At 44.3% G+C, this 12448-nt stretch overlaps 1 protein-coding gene across 3 annotated transcripts in view; it reads left to right on the top strand.

The window, feature by feature from the left end:
- SH3RF2 (SH3 domain containing ring finger 2) overlaps positions 1 to 12448 on the top strand; it is a 152711-nt gene that overhangs the window by 123058 nt on the left and 17205 nt on the right. For all 3 annotated transcript variants that reach the window (XM_077326965.1, XM_077326967.1, XM_077326966.1), the window contains one exon: positions 513 to 683. In XM_077326965.1, coding sequence (XP_077183080.1) covers positions 513 to 683 — 171 coding nt within the window. The remainder of the gene's footprint in view (positions 1 to 512; positions 684 to 12448) is intronic.

Here is a 12448-nt window from a genome sequence, read left to right on the forward strand (position 1 = left end):
CATCATTGTACTGGCAGCAGCCCGGAATGGCACTGCTAGTGCAGAATCGCCCATAGAAACTGGTGTGGAGATGAGCCATTTTTGTGACTCTATTAGACCACTCACCTCCCATCTCAGAAAGATGCTATTTGCCTTTTAGGGAAAAGGTGTGTGCAAATTCCATGCCATTACAGGTTTTGGAAGGAATTTGGTCACTCCCCCAAATTCTAACATATATGCTTTTGCATTTCTGGATTCTGAGTTTATTGCCTGAGGGATATCATTTCATCTAATAGTGCCTTATAGTCATACATATTTAGCCATTCATTCAGTATTCCTAATTAGTTTTTATTTACCTAATTCACTGGCCCTTTGGAGCATTTTTACAATGTGACATATTTATGTTCAGCCAGGGGTAAAACATTTCTTAATGATGGTGTAAAGCAAATAGTTGTATCCTCATTTTAGGTTGTGTAAACAGAGCTGTCTCTTCAGACAACATATTTGTACTTCAATTTCCTGTGTTTCACCAGGTGCGTTGCTTTACACTCATATGCAGCTCATGGTCCAGATGAACTAGAACTACAAAAAGGAGAAGGCATTCGTATTTTGGGGAAATATCAAGAAGGCTGGCTAAAAGGAATGTCATTGGTCTCAGGAAAAGTTGGGATCTTCCCCAGCAATTACGTCACTCCATTTTTCAGGTCAGTTATGTGGAGAGGTAAATCTAAATTGGTGAAAACCAAAATAAATAAAATGAAGAACTTCCCATGGAAGAACATCACATTTTAATTGACCCAGTGTGACTGATAAACTAAGAAGCAGGAAACAGTCAAAGGCAATAGAACTATTAGATGACGAAAGGTATGAAAGGAGTGCTGAAGGGCAATAAGGATATTACAGAAAATTGTACTGAATTCTTTACAATGGCCTTCATCATGTATTGACATCCACATCTGAACACTGTTTTGAGGACTTCACCTGAGGTGCAGTTTTAAATAATGAATGAAGAATACATGAATTTTTAGGTCTAATAAAGCACTGATGCTATATGACAGTCACTTAGACCATGCTTTAAAAATAGGATGTTTCTGAACTTTTAAACACAGATATGCCATGGATCATTAAGATCAGCTTCCTTTCAAGAATAGAAAAGTAGACTGGGGTAACCAGTCTAAAAGAATTCAGGAGGAACCTGGGAAATGATTAACCAATAACTAGAATATCTGTCCTAAGTATATTGGTATAAAAAATGATTTGTTGACACAGCAGAACAACTCCCATTGAAGAAGATTCTGTATAGCTTCTGCAAAGGAAAATCATAGTTCACCAACCTTTTTATTGTTATTTGAGTCTGTAACTGTTTAAATAGGGGTAATCTGGACTTGTACTCCTGGAACGTCTTAAGTAAGCTTAGCAGTCATGGGATAACAGAAGATCACATCTTATTAAATCAGTAACTAGTTAAAGAAAAGGATAATAATAAGTGGACAGTTTTAATAACAAAAGAGTAAGTAGTCTGCTCCCCCTAGAATCTGTATCTCTTGCTATTTTAAATCATTCTTAAATTATTTGAAGTCAAGATAAGCAGTAAGGTATCTAAGGTTACTAGTGGTAGCAATGAAATTATTCAAAATAGTTTAATCCAAACTGAATCACAAAGAACCCCAAAAGTATTTGTGTAGCCTGGTTGAATGGCCATCCCAATGGCAAATGAGATTTGGGTAACTAATCTGATGTACAAGGTTTTTTTTTTTTTAATGATGTACAAGGGTTTATTTTTAAAAAATGATGAAGGCTGTGAATACCTGCGAAAATTGATCTTGGGATTGTGGCTGACAGTTCAGTGAAAACCTCAGTGTAGCACTGATGAGTAACCTCAGCACTGATGAAAAGGCAAACTTGGTACTGAGACTCATTATATAAAGAAGTGAAAATAAAACACTTCTAGTTATACCTTCTTGATATATATCATAGGTATAGCAAAAACTGACAAAATGATCAGGGGGTTGGAGCATCATCTCTACAAGACATCTTTTAAAAGGACTGAATGCATCCATGGAATTAGTTGTGATACTATAACTTGGCGTCCCAGATAGTAGGACTCAAAGAAAAAGATTGTACCCTTTGTACTTTTCTTGCAGTCTTCCCATATGAATCTGGTTGCCTGCACTGGACAGTTTGGTTTGATGCAATAGGGCTTTGCTTTTGTTCTTGCTGAGACCAAATCAACAGATGTAGATTTATGCAAACAAATAGTTAAATATGGTGAGAAACGATAACCAGAGCACAATTATATATTGTTTAGATATCAAGGGAAGCATTAGAAATGTTTCCCCATTTACTTTTTTTGCTTAAAAGGTGATTGTCAATTTGAAGAAGTAGTGATTTAGAAATGCCTTGCCTGCCACATACTGGCCTCCTGAAAAATTACTTGTGGATTATTCTCATTCCCAGTAGCACTTATTACAGGTTAGACACTGATGGATATGACAGTAAAGTGAGACTGCTACAGAAGGATGAACAGCCAAAGGCCTATGGGGATAACATTTCAGATCAGCCAACTATGTTTTCATATGTAATCATATCAAAATAGCATAGCCCTCTCTCATGGGTACAGCCATAATGCTACTCTGAAAATATATAGAAGGGTAAGAAGAGAATTGTTGAAGCCAGTCCAAGTACTAAGGAAATTAAATGTAGAATCTGGTAATGTACCCTTAGGTGTTTGTTTTTTTTCAGGAACATGTGGTTTCAATTGAGAAATCTACAGCTTTGTTTATAAGGAACTTAAAGAAAAGATACCATTCTGAATCATTTCATGCTGGATTTATCCATCTCTAGATGTAATTCACCATACCAGTCATGTACAGTCCTTAAAAACACCACTGTGATCAATCATTTCCCATTAAACTTTGATTTATTAAGAAAACAACAAAATAAGTATTCTATAGGTTGCACACTTGTTTTGGGATAAACCAAGTAAGATGGGGGTGGTTTCTTATTTCCATACCATAATTTACAACACAAGAAAGCCATCCGTGCTCTAAAGGAAATATGAATGAAACTAGTTTCAAAGCCCATTTATAAAAATGGGCTTTGAAAGGGGAGAAGGGGAAGGGAGACGTGGGGGTGCACCCAGCCACCCATCCCGATATGTCACAGCCCCCCCCTCTAAAACAGTAGCTGTGGAGACGCAGGGCAAGGCAAGGCGGAACCCGCAGCCCACTCACCGGCATCGGTGTCATCTGCGTTGGGAACGGCATGGCCGTGGGGTGGTGGCCGGGAGAAGGCTGGGGCAGGCTGTAGAGGTGTGCATCAGTCGGCGTCCTCTGGCCATGCCTAGGTGGGGGCAGACTGAATCATGGAGGTGGGGGGGCTGCGGGGGAAGTGGCGCGGCTTGGGGGCAGGGCAGCGATGGAGAAGGCAGAAACGCATCCGCAGGATGGTCGAGGGGTGGGCCGGGGCCGCGTCGGGTCAGTGGGAAGGGTAACCAGGAATGTGTGGGAGTCCTGGTTCATTGTTGTGGCGTGGCAGTGGCCACGCGGGCTGCGCGGCCTAGCCGCGGTGCTACAGGAAGCTTAGGAAAGGGCCTGGGATGCGGAGGACGGGGGAAAGGTAAGGAGGTGCGGGGCGAGTGGCGTTCGGGCAGGGAAAGGGACGGGTGGGATGGGGTGGGGTTTGGAAGGGCAGAGATGGCGGCGGGGCGGTGACTGTCGTGGCGTGGCAGCGGCGTGGAAAGGGGTCTTGGGGATGAGGGGGGTCTGGAGCGGTGGGTGGGTGTATGCATGTGTATGTGTGGGTGCGTGTGTGTTGTGCTGGAAGCGTTGGCGGCAGTGGTGTGGGAAGGGGTCTTGGAGGTAAGGGGGGTTATTGAGGGGTGGGTGAAAGCGTGCCTGTATGTGTATGGGTGCGTGAGTGTTGTTCTCGGAGAGGCATTGTCGTGGGAAGGTGCTTGGGGGGAGAGGCGTTGGGTGGGTGCATGTGGCAGCCTTTGGGGGGGCGGGAAAGGAGCAGGGATGCTGCGTCTTCGACGCGGCATCCCTGCTCCTGTCCGTAGGGCGAACGGAAGATGCTGGGAGGACTGACTGTATTGGAAGGCTGCTTGTCCTTCTGCACAGCGAGTCCCCTGGCGGGCAAGGCTGGGCTAAGCCGCCAATTGAGTGTGCAAGCACTTGGCCCTCGAGTGCCACTCAGAGGGGCGAATCAGGAGCTGCTTCGCAGCTCCTGATTCGCCCCTCCAAGTTTTTATCACGGACAGGGCCCGCCCTAACTCCTCCCCATTAGCCCTTAGGCCTTTATTTTATCCGCTCCGCAGGAGCAGTTAAAGATAGGAGGTGTAGGACTCAGTAAAGGACTAGACACAAAGCAGCTGAGATTCAAATATGGTACATCAATTACTTTAATATAATAAACAGACTTCCAGGGAGTCTTTAAACTTCAGTCTAGAATGCCTTAAGCTAAGAGTAACTGTTCATAGAAATTGTTATAATAGTCTTTGGTTTGCTGTATGGTAAAAGGTAAAGGTAAAGGTATCCCCTGTGCAAGCACTGGGTCATGTCTGACCCTTGGGGTGACGCCCTCTAGCGTTTTCATGGCAGATTCAATATGGGGTGGTTTGCCAGTGCCTTCCCCAGTCATTACCGTTTACCCCCCAGCAAGCTGGGTACTCATTTTACCGACCTCTGAAGGATGGAAGGCTGAGTCAACCTTGATCCGGCTGCTGTGATTGAACTCCCAGCCTCATGGGCAGAGCTTTCAGATTGCATGTCTGCTGCCTTACCACTCTGTGCCACAAGAGGCTCTTTGCTGTATGGTATTCAGGTAAAAAACCATATATGGTGACAGTTAGGACCTTAAAAGGTTGACTGTATTAATGTTACAATTTTATAGCTCTCATGCACAATTTTAAAAAAACTTTCAGAATTAAAAACATATATACAGCCCATAGGCTATTGCAAAACAGTGTGTTATTCACTATATGAACCAATAGACCAATGCATTTCAGTCCTTATAGGGCCTTCTTCAAAGGTCTGGTTTTAACACACACCAGTTCATTACACACATAAAATATGTACAGCAGCCAAGATAAGCTCCAAAGTAAGAGCTGTAAAGTATCAGTCACTTAATGAGTAAAGTTGTCTATTTATCAGTCAGCTTTTGGATATCCTAAATGTCATCAGCTGGGTTTTTATGGCTACATTTCCAGCCCCCCTTTTGGTTTTTGTTAAAAAACCATATATGCCAGATTCTCTGTTAAGATATTGTTCTCCTAAATTGAAGTTGCCAGTAGAAAACAATTTGCTGGTTTGCTGTATGGTATTCAGGTTAAAAGCCATATATACCAGAATCTCTGCCAAGACATCATTCTTTTAAACTGAAATTGCCATAGAATGATAGAGTTGGAAGGTGATTCCAGGGTCATCTAGTCCAACTCCAGTAGAAAACAGTTTGAAATTGATGTCCCTTGATAAAGCTATGTAGCAAAACACACTGCAATTTATTTAGAATTCTGAATATTAAAGAATCAACTGAAGGTTTAAGATTCCCTGGAAGTCAGTTTGTTATATTGAAATATTTGATGTACCATATTGGAATCCCGGTGCCCTATTGCTTACTTTGTGTTAGTGGAAACATGGACAAATGTTAGACTGAGTGAAGCAGCCAGTACCTATGTTTAGTATGTTCCCTGGGGTGTCTTCTTAGAAGTTGATGCCAAGACAGAAGGCTGTAGCTTCCTTTGCCCAGGGCCCACCAACAGAGGGGGACTAAAGGGACAAAATTCCAGAGGTCCATGTCAGCTGGAGGGCCCTTCAAGCTAGAGTCATGTGGCATTCAGCCCAAAGTTTTTCCATTTATTCCTAAAATGCAGTTCTGGAGGCAGCCACTAGGGGCAAGGGGAAACCTGAACACAGGGAAAGGCACCCCCCCCCCCCCAGACTGAAACATGCTAACATGATCATCATCCAAGCCAGCACTGGAGCAAGACAAGACAACACACTGGTGGCTACTATAGAAATTGGCAGCCAGCAGCCTGCTAACAGCATAGCCTTTCTCTCTCATCATTTCCTTGTACCAAGCTCAGTCAGATTTTGCAAAGCAGTAAAGTGAAGCAAGATAAAACAAGCTTTCCCTCTCGGTCACTCCATTTGTCTCTCTCTTTTTCAAACAGTTCTCATTCGGTTTCCCTTTCCACTTAATTTTTTCCATGTCTCTCCTTGCCACCCCTTTATTTTCAGTTTGTGGTCTCCAGCCGTCCTAAACCCTGTCCTGCATGTAGCAAACCTTTGTTAATATTATGAACGAAGGGGGGGGGGGGGCTTAATATTTCCCCATCATCTAACCAAGTAGTAAAAGTTCACCCCCTCAACCCTTATATGCTTGGTAATGGTACATTAATCTGTTTAATAGTTATATATATGTGGAACAGAAGTTAGAACTCCCAGTTTAGGCACTGGGTCATTATCAGTATTATTGTGTGGTCTAGCTTCAAAACCCGTTCCTAAGAATGGGCCCTGAAAGGGTCCCCTCCCCTGGCCCCTGGCCAGGCAGCTTAAGGTGGCCTTGGGCTGCAGCTCGCAGCCAAATCAAGTGGGGCGGGCGGAGGCTGGGCAGCTCGCTAGCAGGGGCGAGACAGAGCTCCTTATCAGACAGTCAGCAGGCCGGGAGGCCCAGCCTAGCCGGCCAAGAGGCCCTCATTAGCAAGGCCTCCACCATGACTCTTTGCCCAGGGCCCTCTCCCCTTACCTGCTGCTGGCTCCAGGCACTGAGGCGTCTGAGAGCAAAGAGGCTAGAGTCCAGGGCCGGAGGGTGGGAGCTGCAGGGGCAGGGCCAATCAGGACAAAGCTGGCTGCATCCTGATTGGCCCTATTCCAACTTGGACAGCTGGACACGTCCTACCCCCTAGGCTGTTTCAGAAATATATAGAGGAACAACAATGGATAAGGATAAGATCTAATGGCTCTCTGGAAAGGCTATGTTGCTATATGAGAAATGATGTAATCTTTTGAATATCATTAAACATTAGATTTATAACAAATACCAGGCCCAGTCTTTCTACCCAATGGAGACCCAGAGTTACATTGTTCTTTTATCCTTGTGAGGTAGGTCTGGCTGAGAGTACATCATGCTACAACTTTTCATGGCAAGTGAGGATTTGAATATTAGAGACACATGGCAGGCTGATTAAATTACATGTTGCCTGTCATGAATATAATCTGGTTCATGGTATTCCAGTTCCCTTCATTTTGAGCCCTGTAGCTCCCATTGTTATTCTGAGGTTGGTGACCAATTTTCAAACATGTGACATTATCTTTTGGGCAATACCTGCCATTGCAAATAGCACAGGGTAGTGATGGTTTGTCTCACCTGGGCTGGGATTTTCCCTTGTGGACTCCCACACTCCTCCTAAAGTTGGATGCCAATGTTGAACCTTCTAGCTTTATTCTATGAGGTCCATGCCAGTATGTTGTAGTGGTTAAAGTGTAGGATTAGGATCTAGGAAACCCAGGTTGAAATTTCTACTCTGCAATGGAAACTTGTGGGGTGATCTTGGGCCAGTCACACATTTTCAGTCTAACCTACCTCACAGGGTTACTGTGAGGGTTAAAATGGAGGAGAGGAGAATGATGTAAGCCACGTTGGGTCCCCATTGAGGGGAATGGTGAGATATAGTTATTTTGTTACTGTAGATTCGTGGTAACTGTAAGCCAAGTGATTTGTTTTGTTATAATATTTGGTTTGGATCAGGGACATGTTGGAGATCCAGGTAGAATTTTTGTCTGGGAGCCCATCATGAATCTCGACAGCTCTGGTTCCCTTAAATCCCCCCTAAAATCATGTTTAGCTAGGAGAGTTGTCTGAGTGCTTGATAAATGTAAGTTTTAACAAAGGTGAAACTGGTCTTGTGACTATAACCTCTTTCTACACTTCCAAAGCCTTGCTCCTGCTTCATCTTTCTGTGTTTCATCTGCCCTGCCTGGAGTCCTTAAGTAATGTACACCAAGTGGTCCCAGTCCAAATGCAGAGGGAATGGGTAAGAGGCAGGTTATCAGAGGAGCTTGCTTCATGACTTGAACTATTGGCTGGATGCTGAATTAGGTCAGAAGACTCTTTGCTAAGTCTAAGAAGAACATTTGCCATTCTTGAAATGTTGCTGTTTGAGATGACTGTGAACTGCAAATATAATATTTGAACAACTCTGAGACACTGTAACGCTTGATAATATAAAGAACTGCAAGAAACCGAAGTGAAAAAATCCAGGTTTTGGATTGTTATATGGGTTATGATATGGTCTACTGGAATTCTAACTATCCATGTTATTGCTTGTACTGAAAAAACCCTTATTCATTTCTTCCCTTGGTTATATTTTACTATGTTAAATTGCTTAGTTCAAATTGGAAGCACCACAGCCACTTTAGGCCCCAAATTATCCCTTCAGAAATCCACTGAACATATTTCATGAAAAAGAGATAGTGACTGTTCTTCATCTTTCTGGCTCATTTCTCCAAGATATAGCCTCTGATAACTACAGTGGCCCTGTCTCACAAATAAGCTGAAGAAACAAACAATCAAAAGCCTGGCCCACAGATACCCTTAGCAGCTTCATAAACTAGCTCAGTCATGAACACCAATTTTAAGGCCTACTGTTCTGTATTTTCCTTTGGAAATTTCCTCATAATAAATTGTTGCCTTGGTTATTTTGATGAATCACTGCCCCATTATTAAATCATAAATCACTTTTGAAGTGCAGAACAGCCACAAGAAGGTAAAAAGAGCTAGAAGTGCTGCTTTTTCCTTTCTCTCAGAGGGATTAATGCAGGTATATCCCCATGGCCCAGGTTCTGAACAAATTAGGAGCACTTAAGGGGGTTATTTAAGTACTAGCATCATGTAGGAGATTGATGGCCTTCTCAGCAATTTAACAGATTTAGGTGAAAGAGCTATGTAGCCTCATCGAAGAAAGGAGATGAGCAAAGCAATAATAAGAACTGACAGCAACTCACCATGGGGGAAGAAACCGCAGCTGGGGAAATGGAATTACAAGAAGCAGAGAGTGTGAAAATTCCCTCAGATCTTCCCTTCAGGATCACTGTGTTCAGCTTGGGCGGATCCCACTCTGGCAGAAAAGGCTAGGAGGGAGTTCACATGCAAGCACAGCTAATCCCTGCTTCCACATGCTGCTGCCACCAGGCCAGCCCCCTCCCAGGCCTGCCATGGATCAGACCCTCATTTGCCCTGCGCAAAGTGAATGGGGAAGAATCTGCATTCCCTTCTTCAAAGGGAATCAATGGGGCCTGTCCTCCTGTCCTACGGAGACCTGGGGGGCAGAAATGCCCCACTTGGCTTTGTGGCACACTATCACACCACAGGTAAAGCCTCCATGAGCCTCTTGTGGCGCAGAGTGGTAAGGCAGCCGTCTGAAAACTTTGCTCATGAGGCTGGGAGTTCAATCCCAGCAGCCGGCTCAAGGTTGACTCAGCCTTCCATCCTTCCGAGGTCGGTAAAATGAGTACCCAGCTTGCTGGGGGGTAAACGGTCATGACTGGGGAAGGCACTGGCAAACCACCCCGTATTGAGTCTGCCATGAAAACGCTGGAGGGCGTCACCCCAAGGGTCAGACATGACTCGGTGCTTGCACAGGGGATACCTTTACCTTTACCTTTATCACACCACAGGGCCAAATGGGGCATTTGTTTTTTGTTTTGCAGGAAGGTGGGATTGCATTCTCACACAATCCCACCTTCCTGTAAGACAACCCCCAAACACACATGGTGGAACTGTTCAGCCATGGCTGCGTCCCTCATGAGGATACAGAAGTGGTGGACCTGTCTGCTGCTGAACTCTGTCCCCAGTGGGGACACAGAAGTGGCAGAGCATACAGCTCCACCAGAAGTGCCGCCAGTGCGTAATCGGACTTGGCAAACAACATGAAATTTCTTCATCACCATGAAATTTCAACAGTAAAATGGAAGAAACACATTTATAAAATGAAGCAAGAGTAATTCACCAAGCTTCATGGGCTCCTTAGTAATGCTCTCTTTCTTGCAATCTTTCCGTTAATCAGCAATTTTCTACATATTACTATACAATGGATTGAATTCAATACACAAGAAGCCCACATTTGATCCCTTTCCCTGCTGTTTTATATTCTAGCACTAGTAGGTAGAATAAATCCTGAACCTGCTGCCTTGCTCACTCCTCTACACAAACCAGAAATCATGAAATATACTCTGGATATGCTTGTTACCTCCATTCCATTTCCCTCTGGATTTTTACTTCCAAATTATTTGCTTTGCATCTGAATCATGTGGACATTTAAATGTCTGTCTGTATTATTTATTCCCTCACTTCTCCCCTTGTTCTTTTTTATCTGCCATCTCGTGCTCTCAGATAAATATCTGCAACTATCAGAAAATGGCTGAGGCAAACAGACCTCAGCAACCAGCAGCTGCCTAGCTGACACCACCATTCCTGCTAGTCATCTAGATCAGCTTAATTATTGTGCATGCCCAGTTGTAAAAATGAATGCATAATCGTAGCCATGCACTGTAAAAGTTACAGCTGGTTTAAGATGATCAATAGCAACAAGAACATGAGTGAATGTTGACTGTTGCAACACCAAGGAGAGCTGATTAAGACTTGGATCCATCAGAATGTTTCTGAGGAGGAAAGGCTTTTCTGCCTATGGAAGGTGACTTTCTTGCCTCTCCCCTCCCCCTGCAGCCCAAAATGTGCCTCCTAAAATGCTGTTCCAAGGGAGAAACATTTCATGGAACATTTGGGCCTGCAACAAGATGGGCAAGTTTTGCTCTGTAGAAAGAAATCCTTGTAGCCACAAAAATGCTGCAGCCTAAAGCCCAATGTTGTAGAGTGTCTGGCAGTACTCTGGGCTTGTAGCCATGTACTACTGGAAACTTTGTCATTCAAACTGGATTTGCTCACTCCACATATATACTGGTAACTTGATTTAAACTAGCAGGGTCCTTAATTTTCAGCAGATATTCTTGAACATTTGACTTTTGAATAAGAATTGTCGCTAGCTTTGAGCTCCTTGTACGAGGAAGTCATATTCTATCCTAAATCAATACATAATATAAAAATACCCATTGATTGTGACCGATTCCACATGAGGAATTTGCCCCTGGAAAGCCTCTCATTGCTGGCAGGTTTTAGTGCTGCTTCCCCATGATGTCAGCAGCAACCCAGGACTGTGCAGGGGCTGGCATGAGTTTTGGGCAGATTTGCCTCGTAATGAAGGAAATCACCAAAACTGGATTTGCCACTCCTTATTGCACCTCACATCAGGAAGCAACCAGGGGCAAGCCTGTGTATGTCAGAACCAATTTGGTTCTGTCAAATTTTTGTGTTTCCATTGTGTATCTTTCCACTTAGTCCTCCCACATTATTCTGTGTATAGTTACCACTATTGGTCTTTGAAGAGTAACCAACTGATGTGTTTAATTGCCTTGCTTTCCTGCAGAGAACTGCTGTTGTGTTGTAAATCATGTTGAGATTTATTGATGTGTTGGACGTAAGAGCTTTGAAGACTCCAGTTCTTGCCTGGAGATTCCCAAGTCTGGACACTGTCACAAACCGTTTGGAATGTCTGTACTTTTTCATCGATAGTCCATGCAAACAGAAACCTTTGATTTCACAAGATGTAACGTCCAAACAGAGCCTCTTGTGGCGCAGAGTGGTAAGGCAGCCGTCTGAAAGCTTTGCCCATAAGGCTGGGAGTTCAATCCCAGCAGCCGGCTCAAGGTTGACTCAGCCTTCCATCCTTCCGAGGTTGGTAAAATGAGTACCCAGCTTGCTGGGGGGTAAACGGTCATGACTGGGGAAGGCACTGGCAAACCACCCCGTATTGAGTTTGCCATGAAAACGCTGGAGGGCGTCACCCCAAGGGTCAGACATGACTCGGTGCTTGCACAGGGGATACCTTTACCTTTACCTTTAACGTCCAAACACAAATGAAATCAATTGGCAAGAAGTGGTATTGTCTTCATATTTATTGAATGTATAAGCAACCAGAATGGGGTCCCAGGTATTCAGTCCTGCTTTCTGATACTTCCTCAGTGGTTGCAAATTTTTGTCTAAAGCAAAGCAACATTGTATAGAATAACTCAATATGTAATACTATCTTTCCCTCTTAATAAAGCAGTAAGAGGTGTTGGAGTGGGCCGAGTCCATGATCAAAACTCACAGTTTCGGCCCCTGCCCTCGGACTGACACGCTGAGAGGCGGTACAGAGCTCTGAGAGGCGGACGGCGGTGGAGAGCACTGATTCCCCCAGCCATCACCCTGAATGCGTGGCCGCCCATGTGGACGGCTCCCCTGCTGCCCCCCCCCATGGCCTGGCTCACTCGAGGCACCTTCCCACATGTCGAGAGGACCCCATCTTCCTCTGGGGATCACCCTGAGATTGCCACCGCTGCTCCCTTCGGCCGTGTCCTCTTCTCCTTGCCGC

The sequence above is a fragment of the Paroedura picta genome, chromosome 3 (genome assembly GCF_049243985.1).
Source record: "Paroedura picta isolate Pp20150507F chromosome 3, Ppicta_v3.0, whole genome shotgun sequence".
Taxonomy (NCBI): domain Eukaryota; kingdom Metazoa; phylum Chordata; class Lepidosauria; order Squamata; family Gekkonidae; genus Paroedura; species Paroedura picta.